Genomic DNA, 15,562 nt, shown 5'->3' on the forward strand with positions numbered 1-15,562 from the left:
GGTGGCAAGAGTGTCCAGCAGCAAGGAAATCCACCAATCGACTGCACTCTTTGTGCAGTGTATTGTGGGATGTGGAAGACTGCAGCTTGCTTCCCTCCCCCCGCCACACCGCTCCCAGTTGCCGGTTGTGTGGGCGCGCAGCACTGGGAAGCCCAGGAGCGGCACTCATCATGTAGGGGAAGGCAGGATGGCTCCTGCCTCCCTCCCAGCCATCCCCAGGCCAGGTAAACTGTGTGCATGTAAGCATGTGTGCATGCCCTTACTGTATAGAAATTACAGATTTATCTTTGCTGCCTATGAACCTGATTATCTTATGTGACTGACATGATGTGCAGTACAAGCTACTGTGTCACTGTGATACTCCATTCCAGGCTACTGCAGACTAGTAAGCAGCCCTGACATTGACCAGAACCAGCAGTTGTTCAAACAGTGCTACCGCCGTTTTCCCCATGGTGTGAATGGGGGGAAACTATGCTAGCGCTGCTAGCGCAGCTGATGTCTCTGAAAAGTGTCGGGGCTACTTACGAGTCTGCAGCAGCCCCAGGGCAGAATATTATGGCAATGGAAGGCTATGTATTTTGTCAGCCACTATAAATTTAAGTATCTATATAGATATTTAGATTTAGTTTTATATAGAAACTAAGAAAAATGAATGCTTAGATACATTCAGCAGCATCCAGACTAGTTGTTCATGACTAAGCATGATTGAAATCAGTGAAGCACATTAGTCAAAGTATTAGTATTAGTAATATTGACTAATTAATATTTGTTGAAATTATTTTTAGTGGAAATAGTCATGACTTGCTTAGTCTGAATGCTATCATTTTTTAAAAATAACATAATATATTGAAAAAACTTCAGTTGGATTTTGTACCAAAAAACTCTTAATACCTGCCACTTTTCAAGCAAATGAAACAAGTTCCTTAAAGGAATCTTTTTTGAAATGACGATATGTATTTATATTGTACAAGGTCTAAATCGTTTGCTGCCTTTTCTAGATGTACTATTATTGCTCTTTACGTCAGTGCTTAGTTAAGTGCTGCAAATGTGTGTATGTTTGTGATCCAGTTAACTTGTATACCTGATCTGTATGAACTGTAGAGCTTTTTCCTTTTTCGGCAGAACATTTTTCTATCCTCTCCAAGTCCTTTTCTGCAGTTATCAGGTGTTTCAAATGCAACAGAGTAGATATTTCACACCACCCATTGTTTACGGGTAAAAATAATTTCTTTACTGGGAGCTTAGCCTTTGGAATTTAGCTGTTCACATTCATGACTGCAATCAAGTTTTTGTTTCTTCAGTGGCTGACATCCTGACTGACGAAGCAAGTGCACTCCTCACATCAACACCCATACAGCCAGCACTAGCTCCTGCGCTGGTCTGCCATGCTTTCAAAGCACAGGCAGTATTGCACTAGTGCACAAATACTTTCTGGAGTTCATCCGCATTCTGGAAGCAGTCTGTCACTGCTCTGCTACTGTCACTGGGGGTCAAGGGATGCATTTCTGGTCTAAGAGTTGGCTTCCACAGCATGGGATAGCACCAGAAAGTATTTGTGGTCTTGCACAAGGGCTCAAGACTACCTGCACTCCAAAAGTGTCGCATACCAGCACAGAGACTAGCATTGCATGGGTGCTGATGTTAGAAGTGTACAGATTTCATTACTCCGGATATCAGCCATTATCATTTAGCAGAGCTTTTAGAAACTGTTTCTGTAGCCTTCACAATCTTCACTTAGTACAGATCACATTGAAGAAAAACATCAGTGAGTAAGATGTGTGATGTAGTGGTTAGCCAGTGTGGTTTAATGGGAGCCGGGGTGGTGTAATGTTTGGAGTGTTGACTAGAACCCGGGAGACCCAAATTCAAATCCCATTCAGCCATGAAACTCACTGGGTGACTCTGGGCCAGTCACAAATCTCTCAGGCTAACCTACCTCACAGGGTTGTTGTGAGGATAAACACAACCATGTACACCACTCTGGGCTCCTTGGAGGAAGAGCGGGATATAAATGTAAAATGTAAATAAAGATGTGGATGACCAAATGCAGTATTCACATGGATGACTACATGTGAGTGACTATTTTTTGTGGCAATTTATGTCATTAAAAATTAAGGCCCAAATAGGGATTGCGTCTCGCACACACTGAATCACGGATGTCACTGTGTTAAGGAAGTCATTCTCTTTTTCGTTGTTTTTGAACTCCTTCTCCTGGGATTCTCTGGCTTTTCTGTAAATGACTGCTTGTCATATTTTTAGCACCACACTGAGAAGGAACATTGAAGTAAAACTTGATACCGCATTGTATAGTGTCTCAGACTCCACACTGCTAAACTTACAGGTTGTTTAACATGTTATCAAATTCCTACATGATAAGCACATCTGTGTAGGAATTTGCAGAATGTAGGCAGCTGCCACTGAGTCACTGTTGCTCCATTTAGTTCAGTATTGTCACTCTACACTGACTAGAAGCAGTTCTACAGGGGAAGGTTTTTCCCAGCCCTAACTGGAGGTATCACAAATTTCACAAACTTCACACCTTTTGCATTCAAAAGACTGCTTTACCACTTAGCTAAGGTCCTTCCCCATAAAACCTGTATGTGGCTTATAATGTGTGGTTATTATAATTGTATGCTTTTGGCTGAGTATACACATACCAGGAAGCCATACTTGGACACCGCTACCCAATGTATGTACGCGACAAAAAAGCTGAATGTAGGATTGTCACGAGTCACCTTAAGTGGCACAGCGGGAAAATGCTTGACTAACAAGCAGAAGGTTGCCGGTATGAATCCCCACTGGTACTATATTGGGCAGCAGCGATATAGGAAGATGCTGAAAGGCTTCATCTCCTACTGCGCGGGAGGAGGCAATGGTAAACCCCTTCTGTACTTTACCAAAGAAAACCACAGAGCTCTGTGGGCACCCGGAGTCGAAATTGACTCAACGGCACACTTTAGTTAGGATTGTCACACATTATTGTTTGTGTGAGAGTTTTCTGCAAACTGTTACCCAGATGTGCCTTCCCTATAGGAATTTTGTAACATGAAGTGTTTATATTAATTCTTTTGGTACCTGAGAAGAATACACAGAGACGCTACCACAATTATGCTAGCATTTTTTTTCTGCAGAATTTACTCCGTAACAGCTGGAAAACAAAATAGCTGTTATCTATCGGCTTTTTCTCACAAAATGTCTGCCATTCTATGTGAGAGCTGGTTTAAAGACCCTTTTCCTTTGTTGCCGAAGTAAGGAAGCATGGACTTGCAGAACAGTACTTTAAGCAGAAGAGCAGATTTCTGCCAAGCAATGCTATATTTTATATAGAGCTGAAGATCCATTAACAACTGAGTGGAAGTTTTTTGGGTTCTTTTAAAGTATTAAAAATACAGTTCTGATTAAGTATCTGCAGCAAGAAAAACATTGTTTTGGGGATCTTCTTTAGAACGCATGTTCGAAAAGAAGGAAGGCATGTGGTCTACATCTTGATGCATTCATCTGAATGTCGGAGACCAAGATGACTTTTTAGCTTTAAAATCAGTGCAGTAATCATGTTGTGTTATTCATTCATTCATTCATTTATCATGTTTCTATACTGCCCAAAACTTGTGTCTCTGTTAGGGCTAAACACTGAATTTATCATGGTAGCTACATTATATATTTTACAAGATCAAGCAGAGATAACTATTTAAAACTCTTAACAGTACACACAATGGTCCATGCATTTGCTGCATATTCAGGGTAGAATTCTTAAGTCACATGTGAAGAAGCTAAACTAGTTTCTCCAGAGGAACATGGTGCCATTTTGCACCATGGTGAATCAGGAACATGGTGCCATTTCGTGAAAATAAGGCTTGTATAGCAAGATCAAATAACACATGAATGCATGGCCTTTTGGTTTATGAGAAATGGCAGGATCACCATATCCATTAGTAACTACAATGTTAAAATTAAGTAAAATTATATTGCCTATGAAAGTTCAGGATAAAACTTACTTCTCCCCTGCCCCCCACAATAATGTACATAGCCGAAATAGGGTAAGGTTGGTTAGTTTGGTATTTTATGCTTTTTTTCCTAATAAAAACAAAGGAACTCTTTAGGTTATCACCCAAGAAATTTTTAATGAGCTAAAACTCACAAAAGCAATAAAGGTTCTTTCAGACACTCTTCCTCGGTATGTAGACATTTAGGCATAATCCTAGCAAACAACTCTGTTCTTGAAGATCACTGTTTCTCGGCACTTAGACTGCCAACTGTAATTTCTACAAAACAGCATTTTTCCTCCACAGCACCATTGTGCAGAATTATTTTGTGGTCAAAAGTGGCAGTATCATTTGTCACAAACCATATTCAGTGGTGTCTCTTATTAAGCATGAGAGTAGTCAGGTTGCACGATAACAGATAGTGGCTTACATACCATGCCGATATCTGTCCATGTAAGAAAGCGATAGATGTGCTGTGCAAGCCACCATAAACTATACTACATAAGCATACTACACCACTTAGTAGGCATGCTGGACTGCTGCGTGCCGACTAAGCTTTGCAGAAATACAGTTGCAATGATTCTCTCATCCAGTGAGATGAGAGACATGCAGCAGCTCTACCTTCCCAACAGCATGGGTGTGCTTTACCGTGGCATGCAAGCTGCATGTGCTGGTCTCTTACATGGACGGATATCTGCACCATATGTAAGCCAGTGGAATAAAAAGTTGGCTTTGCAGCTTGGATATAGTTCAGATCTTATCCCCATAAGGTGAGGAGGATATAGGAATCCTTACACCCTATAAGCTTTAGGTAATTTTAACATGCATTTGAAGTAACCATATGTCTACATTTGGACTCAAAAATTCTGGTTGCCAACTGAACTGGATCATTAATACTTTTGCCAAGGCTTGCTTATCAATGAAGCTATTCTCACAATGACTGAAAAGCAGGCTAAGGGAGCTTAGCTTGCTTTACAGGGATCGTGGGAACCACCAGGCTTGCAGACGAGCCCAGTGCTCCCAAGGTGACTAGCCCACCTAATTACCACTCACCTTAGAAGAGGTTAACAGAGCGAGCACTCCATTAACCTCATCTTTTTGCTCATGTGTCGCCGCGGCGCACAATGACACATGAGTAGACCCCTGACCAGGCTCAGGGGTCTCTCCAGGATGCCCCACGCACTTTTACGGGGCATCCTGGAACTTCCAGGGGCCACGCGGCCCGCGATCCCCGCAGCACCCGCCGGCTCCGTGATGGACCCGGCAGTTATGTGGGTGGCCGATCAGGGCTGCCTCTTGATCATCTGAGGGGAGATCAGACTAAGCCCGCTCTCCCTGCAGAACCCCCTCCTGCGCTTCACACCGATTGTGTGAAGCGCCTCATTATCTGCAATACAATTGATCCAGTAAGGGTGTTGTGCCTGCAGAAACAGATTTTCTTTCACTTCCTGTCTACATACACCAACCAATGCATTTAGCACCATAAAAACAGATGTTCACGCTGACAGTATTAATAGCATCAGTTTTCTAATTTAGTGCTTAATGAAGGGCTTAGTCTATATAGCCTCCCCACACCCAATAGATGACCATTCTACTGAGTGTGATAAATTCTGACCAGGACCATCACATTTAAAAATGCTCATAGCGCAAGTAATTTGTAAATGCTACACTGAAGAATTAGAACAAATAAGCAATAAGAAGGTTTTGCTATAAACTATTCTGCACGTTTGTTTGTGATTAGTTTTAATATATTATGTTTTTCCTGCAGGCATTTCCTATTCAAAACCGGAACAGGAACAACACCACTGTTCAGTACTGCAACACCGGGTTACACAATGGCATCCGGCTCGGTTTATTCTCCTCCTACACGGCCGCTACCTAGGAATACGTTATCAAGAAGTGCTTTTAAATTTAAGAAGTCTTCAAAGTACTGTAGCTGGAAATGTACAGCACTCTGTGCTGTAGGGGTCTCTGTGCTACTGGCAATACTTCTATCTTACTTTATAGGTAAGCTTTATTTTTATGATTATTGTCATCATAAATCTATATGTCTGTTTTGCTGGTTATATATGGACGGTGCCCAGCTACATAATATACAGCTGTCTTTTTATCAGCAAGTCCTGGAAACAATGGCGGCCATGAGAGCAATTTAATTAAAACTTCTTCGGATGGAATACAAATATCTGTACTTTGTAAGCATTTTCCTGCAAAATGGTAAATGAAATGCCATTTTAAAAAAAATTGAACTATAATTTAGAAATGCGGTAACTTTCCATTTTAGGAGGGATAAGGCTATAATTCAGCCACCGTTTCTATATTAAAAGGTATAATGCATAGTGCACACAAAAAGCAGAGGGCATAGTCATGCAAAAGAGTTTTTGTTTTTCTTCTTTTTATTTCTGTGGGAAAGTCTTCAGTTTTCTTCTTGGCTTTTTAAATTTTATTTCAGTTTCTTCATTTATAATGACCCACAGAGGATTATTTAATTTTAATAACAATACAGATTTTTAATCCATTTTATTTTATTGTCTGTGTCCTTGCTCTGAATAATGGTGGTACTTTTACTATTAAGAATTTAGTGGGTTTTTTGTGGGTGTGTGGAACCATTTAATTTGAAAAACACTTTATCTAATGAGAAGGTTGTAACTATAGACCACCAATATTAAATATCTATGAATGCAGAAATTATAAGTTAAACTGCAGTGGCCACACCGAAATAACTTTGAATCAAATGAAAAATAATACTCGGCTTTTAAAATTAATACAAAGCCCAGAATCTTTATGATCCTTAAATGCTGATAGCTTTGTTGAAATGTGCTTATTAAATTTCAGTTCAGGCCACAGTATTACACTGCATAAATTCTTTGAATTAGGTCCCAGTTGAAGCTGAAGCCACTGTTAAAAATGCAAAAAATAGGCTGGTGAAATTTCCTTTCCCTGCTGATGGAATATGGCTGCCTTTACAAGACTGACAGTCTCCCTCTTACCCAGAAGAGCCAAATGAGTTTTATTTGTTTGTTTGTCACACTTATATACCACCCTATATAAAATCTCAGGGCAGTTTACAATCTAAACAAACCAAAACCTAAAAATCATATAAACAGATTAAAATTAACCATAAATAAAACTTTAAAACTTTAAAATATCATAAACTTTTAGCCTGAAAAAACAGGCATGTTTTCAATAGTCATTTAAAAACAACAGAGGTGGTGAGATTCTGATTTCATTTGGGAGTGTGTTCCAGAGTCTCGGAGCAACCCTAGAGAAGGCCCGGTTTGGGATCACCACCAAATAAGCCAGTAGCGACTGCTACTGGACCTCCCACAACTATCTTAATAGGCAACGGGATTCATGAAGAATGACCTCTCTTAAATACCCTGGGCCCAAGCCCAAGTTTTACAAGAAGTGTACCCATCATTTCTGCTGTGTATTGCTCAGTCCTTACTGGATTTTCTTTATGTGTTGTGATTTGATCCAATGCTTCTTGATCCAGTGTGGTACATGCATTGTGATTTGATCCAGTACTGTATGAACGATTCACAGTTCAGCTGCTGATACTGAGCCTATTGGAATGAAAAGCATTGTAAAACCCAAAGTTATCAGCCATCGTCTGATAATGCTACTGTGCTATAGTAGTGTTACAGTTACCATAAATCAGTTTATGTTTTAATTTAGATTTTTGGCCTAGTCTAATCATCTTTCTTCTGACCCTACAAAGCCTCAGGCCAAAGTAATTACATGTATAAAGCATTTCTGAAACATTTATAACAGATAAAAGCTGCATTCCAGAGCATAGTTATGCCCATTTTGTTGATTTCAAGCACATGATTTAATCATATGCAGGCTAGATCGTGACTCAAAATACTCAAAATATTAAATATATGAAATTATAGATCTGCAATTTTAAAAACCTATATTTATCCCATCACACTAAATATATTTTCAGATTAAAATGTCTTGAATTACATTATTGCATTTTTATTTTATATTTTTAGGTTTTAATTTAGGCTATGAATTAAAGTATGTTTTCATTAACCTCGAAGGGTCTGAAGGCTGCCTATTAAATATTGCTAGAGAACTGTCTCATTTTTTCCACCACCTGAATTTAAAGACAGTTAAAACTGACCCTTGGTGGGCAGATTGACCATTCATTACTCTTTCCCTGCCTGTACATGGTATTCTGTCTCTTCCTGGCAGCACCGGAAGGAGGGATGATGCTATCTTGGCTGTGCTGTGTGCAATCTAAAATTAATTCTAGTATGGCACCATCTTGTTGGTGCCGGTAGTCTACCCACTGCCACTTCTACTATGGGCTAATGATGAATTTAAGAGTCTGTGCTTTAAAGCTGTCCCTAAAAATTGCTTGCAGGGGACTAATAGCGCATCTAAGAGGTAGGGATGTGCACAAACATGTTCGGAGGCCCTTTTATGGCTCTCCAAACAGGTTTGAACATGGGGCCGGTTCAAAGTTCGATGGCAGGGGGGTAGCTTTAAGGGCAGGAGTGGGTGCACTTACACCCCACCGCGTTTCCCACGCCGGCGTGCGAGTATGTAAGAGCCCATCAGGGTGGCAGCGTACCTTCCTGCTGCCCCATGCCGCTGTTTACCATATGTCACCGGAAGAAGCAATGGGTGCGTGCGTGCGTGCGCTCGAGTGATACGTGCAGCTGCCATTGCTACTTCTGGTGAGATCTGGTAAACAGAAGCATGGCATGGCAGGGAGATGCGCTGCCACCCCAACGGGCTCTTACATACTTGCATGCTAGTGGGGTAACGTGGCAGGGGGGAAGTGCACCCACCCCCACCCTTAAAGCCATCCCATTCCCGCCATTGAACCGACCCTCGCCGATTCTGTGCACATCCCTACTAAGAGGATACAAGTAGGGGTGTGCATGGGCCGTGGGTTTTTTTGTTTTTTTTAAATCCAAGGATCAAATTCAGACTAGTCCACGATTCAGCTGCCCAGTTCGCCCCAGTTCAGCAGAACCTCAAGCCAGTGTGGCAATTCAAGGTGGCACTGGTGCAGCAATGAGCAGCACCTTTAAAGGTAAAGCTGCAGATTCTTAGTAACTCCTTAACAGTGTCACCACCGCTACATTCAGCTTCCTGCAATAGTGGCAATCCCTCCAGCAGCATGTGCACAGCAGTGGCACGGTTCCATCACGCAGCTGGCCTCCATGCACACTGAACTGGACTGTGGACCGGTCCAGTTTCGGACTGCAGATCGAACCATGGTCCATGCACACTCCTAGGAACAAGGTTGACTAATCTAAGAATGTAAGATGAGCCCTTCTAGATCAGACCATCTAGCCCAGCATTCTGTTTGACACAATGGCCAAATAATTATAGGACACATGGAACATCTCCATGATGACACCATCTCCTCTCTCACCATTTAGGACTTGTTTAAAATATGTATTATATTAAAATGTCATTTTGCAGACATTTCATAGTGGCCAGAATTTAAGATGACCATTTCCCTCTGTCCGTATTGCTGCCCCTAAATTAAATGACTTCTCTTAAATCAAACTTTTATGTTTAACCATAACATAACTTTGTATGTGGTCTTTGGTTCTATTTACTCTTGTTATTTGTTTATTAGATTTTTAACCTGTTCTAGCCCATAAACTCAAGGTGGCTTAAAGCACTTTAATAATGATCTTGTCCTATGGAGCTCAGTATCTTAAACAAAAAAGAAGTTCTCAGAGGGTCATATGATAATTAGTCCTCCTCAAGCCGATGAAAGGGCCTTGCTGCTTTGTCTTCCCCTCTGCTGTAGCCTGATGGCAGTGACTGCAGAGGACATATAGGTGGTTCTGTTTACTCTCTCTAAATATATTGGTGCAAGTGCAAATGTGGACACTTCCTGTTCTTAAATAGCCAGTAAAAGGCAAGCACACTTTTTGCAAGTGTGGTATATAGGGGTATGCTGTTAAAAGCAGGCCTTTTACCAAAAAAAAAAAATCAAACAGTAATATACATTACTGAGAATACCATGCAGAGAGAAAACAATCCAAAGCACACATGCGATGCCACCCTTAGCATACCCACCAACATGTCCCTATTTTCCTATTCAGGTGAATAGGAAAACAGGGACATGTTGGCAGGTATGTCTTAGAACATTTGAGTTGTAAAGTAAGAGAGAACTGAGGAAGAGTCAGGACTCGTGGTCTTTGGAAATATAATGCCAAGCAGAGAACAAGGCACATATTGTGCGTTGCAGCACTTCCAGATAGGGGAAGATACCTGGAATATTTCTGTATTGCAAGAAGTATTGGGACATCCATATATGTTTCACATACCTCTTTATGTGTTCAGAAATTGAGATATATTAAATTTCTTTACTCTACTGAATATAGTTTGATTCTGTCCAAACCTGGTATATCTATGCAGCATTGTATCACACATAATTAGTTCATATGTTTACTGAAATACACAGGAGGTGACTTCTCTATGTATTCAAAGAAGAATTGTGCTATTGCTATATTTCAGCTAATTCAGCAACCAACTTTTGACATCTGGCACTCAGGGACATAGTTTGAAGGTTTGGGAGGGTCCATAAAACAGTTAATGGGTTAAATTCACTCTTATATGTAGTTTCCCCATCTCTTCAGAGTGGTGATATCAAAATTCTCATTTAATAGGCCATCCAATTATAACTGGAGAGTTATTTAATATGAAACTGAAATGGGCTTTCATTTTGTTTACTCATTTAATGCTGCAGGCTTTAAACAAAGCAGTAGATGAGAAATTGTGGATAGAAACATTGGCTGCAGCAGAATGGATAAGTTGCATTTGAAGGTCCAGTTTGTGGCAATGTCATATGTTCCACAGAAGCATTGCCATAACAGAGATGCTACAACCTGCACTGGGGGAAAAAGTGCCAGTGTGTATTGATAAGGGAAGATTATACAGAGAAATTAGAATTGTATAAGTATAGACCTGCCAGAAAATGTTGCAGGGTATCCCTGGTGTGTATGTGTTACCTCAGCCTGTGCCTGAGCATTCTTAATGTTTTAGGTACCTTTCCTCCTCAGAAGGGATTGTGACTAATTTGAAGGAGTATCCATCAGGCTGAGAAATTTCTCGCTTTTTTCAAACCCCCGTTCTCACCTCTTCACCACCAAGTTTCATCAGCTCCACCCACCTGATTGTCTGTTAAGTGCCCTCTAAGCCTGTGAACATTCTGTTCCTTGAGTTATTTTGGGGCAGTTTTGGGAGATCCCTCCCCTTTGGATTTTTGTGCAACTGACATGTTTGCAGATAAGTCCAAGTCTGCTGATACCCCCCTCTCATCTGCAGGTGCTGCAGTTATGCGTTCATAAGGTTAATAACATTTATTTTGGAAACCGATAATAGGTAATTGTGGTCTCAGAAATGGGAAAACTGCTGGTTTAAACAGACGGGCTATTTGCCCTAGAAGGTCAATAAATAAGCATGGCAGTACTACTCATACAGCCACCATCACTTCTGGCTTTGCTGTAATACTAATACTGTTGTATACCACTTTTCAACAAAGTTTCCAAAGCAGTTTACATAGAAAAATAAAGAATAAATAAATAAGATGGTAGACAATTCTCGAAAAGAATGTAAAGGTGGATGAACTTGCCAAGTCTGTGTATTTATTTAAATCTTCAAGTGAAATAAATGTGTCCAAATACTGCTTTCTCTGTACTATACTGTGACAGGAGACATAGTTTGCTAAAGAGGATCCTCTTCTCTACAGCCTCTCAGCTGTGCAGCTGTTTTTTGGCTAGCTGGAAAAGGGGGATACACAGTGAGAGGTTGATCTGTCTTGTCATTCTTCTAAAACCATGACAACAAAGCCTTTGGTGGTGCAGTGATTCAGAGAGAGGAAGCAGGGAGACAAAAAGAGCCACATTAGCGGGGGGGGGGAGACCTGGGAGGTCACAAGAAGGAGACAGGGGAACAACAAAGAGGGAAGGAAAAGAAGGCATAGGGAAGGGAATTTACAACTAAGAGGTAACTTGACTGAAGCCAAAAATGTAATCCAGAATGTGTAGAGGAGCAGAAGAGAAAATAACAAACAAAATAACCAGGAGCAAGTTGTTTGAACTATTACTGGTTTAAACAAGTTTTTCATTGTAGGCACACACAAAAAGAGCATTCTTAACATGTTGAACATCTTTTCACTTTTTCTTTTGAAAGAGTGAGGGGCGGGCCATGAAAGAAAAGAAGTATAATGGACCTGTAAGCATTGTAAAAATATTACTGGAAATGAATTTTTCAGCAAATTAGTCTTTAAAAAGAAACTCTCAAATAATTTTCAGTCACTCTCCAGTAATCCTGTTCCACATGCCCTAGGAACAGTTTTCTTTCCCTCGACATAGCATAATATCTCCCAGCATAACATGAGCATAATATCTCTGCTTCTTCCTTTTTCATATTGCAGGATTGATAGTAGGCTGGAAAGAAAATCTAGGCTGGCTTCTTTTGTTTGCATTAATGTGAAAAACTGTAAAAAAAAAAAAATCCTTTACATTTTCAATTTAAAAGGCCCAGTAACTTTGATGTGAAATTTCATTCCCCTTACTTGAAAGACTATGCTTCTGCAACCTACTACTAGTTTTGCTGTAGCTGAGTATGTAAAATCCTCCAATTTCAGTATAAAGTTATTTCATGTCTACTCATTTTCTTTCTGACAAGAACACATTCCAAACTTATGGGAGAAAATATAAGGATCTTCTCAGGGGCATAGCAAGGTTGGAGTGGGCCCAGAGACAAGATTTTAAAACGGGCCCCCCCTCACTGAAGCTCCGCTCATGAAGTAAAGAAATCTTAAATGAGGCTGATTAGTGGTAACAAAAACTATAGTTAGATATAGATATAGAACATCATCCTAAATTATTTTTTTAAAGGTTTTGTAAATCGTGGACGATGCAAGTCATTTAATGGTACTAGAGAAAGACATGCTGTTCTGGTAGTTCCAGGTCTTAACACTCACATCAGTTTCGGAGGATGAATACAACTGAAGGAAGCCCCGGCGGGTGCCCGGCTGGGGGAGTCAGTCATGTGACTTGCCTCTGAAGGGCCCCCCCAAGGCAGTGGGCCCCCAGACAACTGTCTCCCCTGGCCCTATTATAGTTACGCCCCTGGATCTTCTATAGTCCCAAGTGGTCATTATCAATGTTTAAAAAGAACAGGCATTTCCCAGGGCATAATCAGGGAAAATCTTTCTCAGGCTCCTTTTCTCCGTACAGGGGGAAAACATCTGTGTAATCTGGCCCAAACTACCTAGCTGTCCTAGACTGGGTAAGATGAAATATTAATGTCCTCTCTTTAGTAGCATAGAAGTGAGTAGCAGGGGTGTGCATGAAACAGATTTTGTGTTTCGTTTCAAGCTCAAAACATAATGCAGAGAGCTGAAATGTTTTGTTGAAACAGCAGTCAACCTGGTTGTTTTGACGGAACAAACCTCAAAACATTTCGAGTAGGGTTGTGCACAAATCAAATTACGTCATTTGAGGTTGAATTGAATCACAGAACCTTCAAACTGATTCATTGAGAACAGCTGGCTTGGCCAGCTGTCTCGACTAATCACTCCTGAATCACCTGAATTGATTTGGGTAATTTGAGCACCACTTTGAGCCCATTTTGCTGGGAAAACAGGCCTCAAAATGACACTTTTCCCTGGGGACAGCTGGTCTCCCAATTGGGGTCAATGGGTAGGCCAGTTCTCTGCTCCAGACTTGGCACGTCTGTCCACCTCAGAGGACTGGTGTACCCTCTGACAGCAATTGGTAGACCAGCACTCCCATGAAAGAAAGCACCATTATGAGGCCCATTTTCCCAGCAAAACATGCCTCAAAATTGCATTCAAATCACCCAAATCAATTCAGGTTGAATTGGGGGAGATTCATTTTAACCCTGAATCAGGCCCTCTATTATGACGGTGATTTGATTTGTGATCATATCTGCAAATAGCCCCCAATTTGACCTGAATTTATTCTTCCTCAGATTACATTGCACACCCCTGGTTTCGAGTGTTTCGGCCATAGGGAACAATGGGGAAATTGAAACACCCATTGTTCCCATGTGTAGCTCCTAGGGACACCAAAGTGGGTTGAGTGGTAGGGCATGATAGGTGCTACCTACCACCCAACTCACAAAAGAAATGGACAAGGACATAATTTTTAACCTTTTCCCAAATCCCCATAGAATCTTATAGAGTTTGGGGGGGGGTTGCCTGCTTGCTCACTGCTTTAGTGGGTTGGGTGGTAAGTAGCATCCATCATGCCCTACCACCCAGCCCATTTTGGTGCCCCTAGGAGCTACCCATGAGGAACAATGGGGTGTTTCGAGTTTCCCCATTGTTCACTCTGAGCAGAACAAGCTGCACTCACAGAGTACACACAAATTTTACATTGCAATTTGCAGCGCATTTTGCAACTCTGCCTTGAAAAACACAGCAGAGGCACACAATAAATGTGCCAATGGGGGCACAGTTGCCCATGGCAACACTTGATTTGTATGATAACAGCCAACCAAGAAACAACGAGATTGCAAGCCAATAGGAAGCCAGTGCCAAGAAACCAACCAGCAAGGCACTGATAAGTTTAAGCAAATAATTATTGTTAAGATTAAATAACTGCATAAATTGTTTGATATGCCTGTTAGTATGATCACTGTCAGTCTATCATGTTTCAAAACCCAGATATATTTTACCAGTTTGAACTCCTCAGGAAATGGCATATCTTCCCTACATGCCTGCATGTAGGTGGTAATTGGTTGGATGAGGGATAACAAACTGAAGTTGAATCCAGATAAGAAGGAGGTACTGGCAGAGTGGGTGGGGGGTCAGTTGGGACCCAGATGATGGCTGCCTGTTCTGGATGGGATCACATGCCTCCTGAAAGGTCAGTTTCGTAGCTTGGGGGTGATCCTGGATTTGAAACTCTCCCTGGTTTCTTAGGTTGAGGCAGTAGCCAGGAGTGCTTTTTATCAGCTTCGGCTGATAGGTCAGCTATGTCCATTTCTGGAGGTGAATGAACAGTGATACATATGCTGGTAGCATCCTGGCTTGACTACTGTAATGCACTCTACATGGGGCTGCCTTTGTACATAGTACGGAAACTACAATTGGTACAGAATGCAACAGCGAGACTGGTCTCTGGGACAACCCAAAGGGAACACATATCACCAATTTTAAAAGAACTTCACTGTCTGCCGATACGTTTCAAAGTGAAATACAAAGTGCTAGTTATTACCTATAAAGCCCTAGGCTTGGGCCCAGAGTATTTCAGAGAATGCCTTCATTCAGAGAGAGCCAGCGTGGTGTAGTGGTTAGAGTGCTGGACTAGGACCGGGGAGACCTGAGTTCAAATCCCCATTCAGCCATAAAACTAGCTGGGTGACTCTGGGCCAGTCTTTTTCTCTCTCAGCCTAGCCTACTTCACAGGGTTGCTGTGAAAGAGAAACTTAAGTATGTAGTACACCGCTCTGGGCTCCTTGGAGGAAGAGTGGGATATAAATATAATAATTATTATTATTATTATTATTATTATTGTTGTTGTTGTTGTTGTTGTTGTTGTCATGAACCCTGCCACCTATTACAATCT

At 41.2% G+C, this 15,562-nt stretch overlaps 1 protein-coding gene across 31 annotated transcripts in view; it reads left to right on the forward strand.

The window, feature by feature from the left end:
* The window catches only part of TENM3 (teneurin transmembrane protein 3), a 2,371,016-nt gene that overhangs the window by 2,133,814 nt on the left and 221,640 nt on the right, over window positions 1–15,562 (forward strand). For all 31 annotated transcript variants that reach the window (XM_053252610.1, XM_053252608.1, XM_053252605.1 and 28 more), the window contains one exon: window positions 5,752–5,990. In XM_053252610.1, the coding sequence (XP_053108585.1) occupies window positions 5,752–5,990 (239 nt within the window). The remainder of the gene's footprint in view (window positions 1–5,751; window positions 5,991–15,562) is intronic.

Source organism: Hemicordylus capensis, chromosome 5 (genome assembly GCF_027244095.1).
Source record: "Hemicordylus capensis ecotype Gifberg chromosome 5, rHemCap1.1.pri, whole genome shotgun sequence".
NCBI lineage: Eukaryota > Metazoa > Chordata > Lepidosauria > Squamata > Cordylidae > Hemicordylus > Hemicordylus capensis.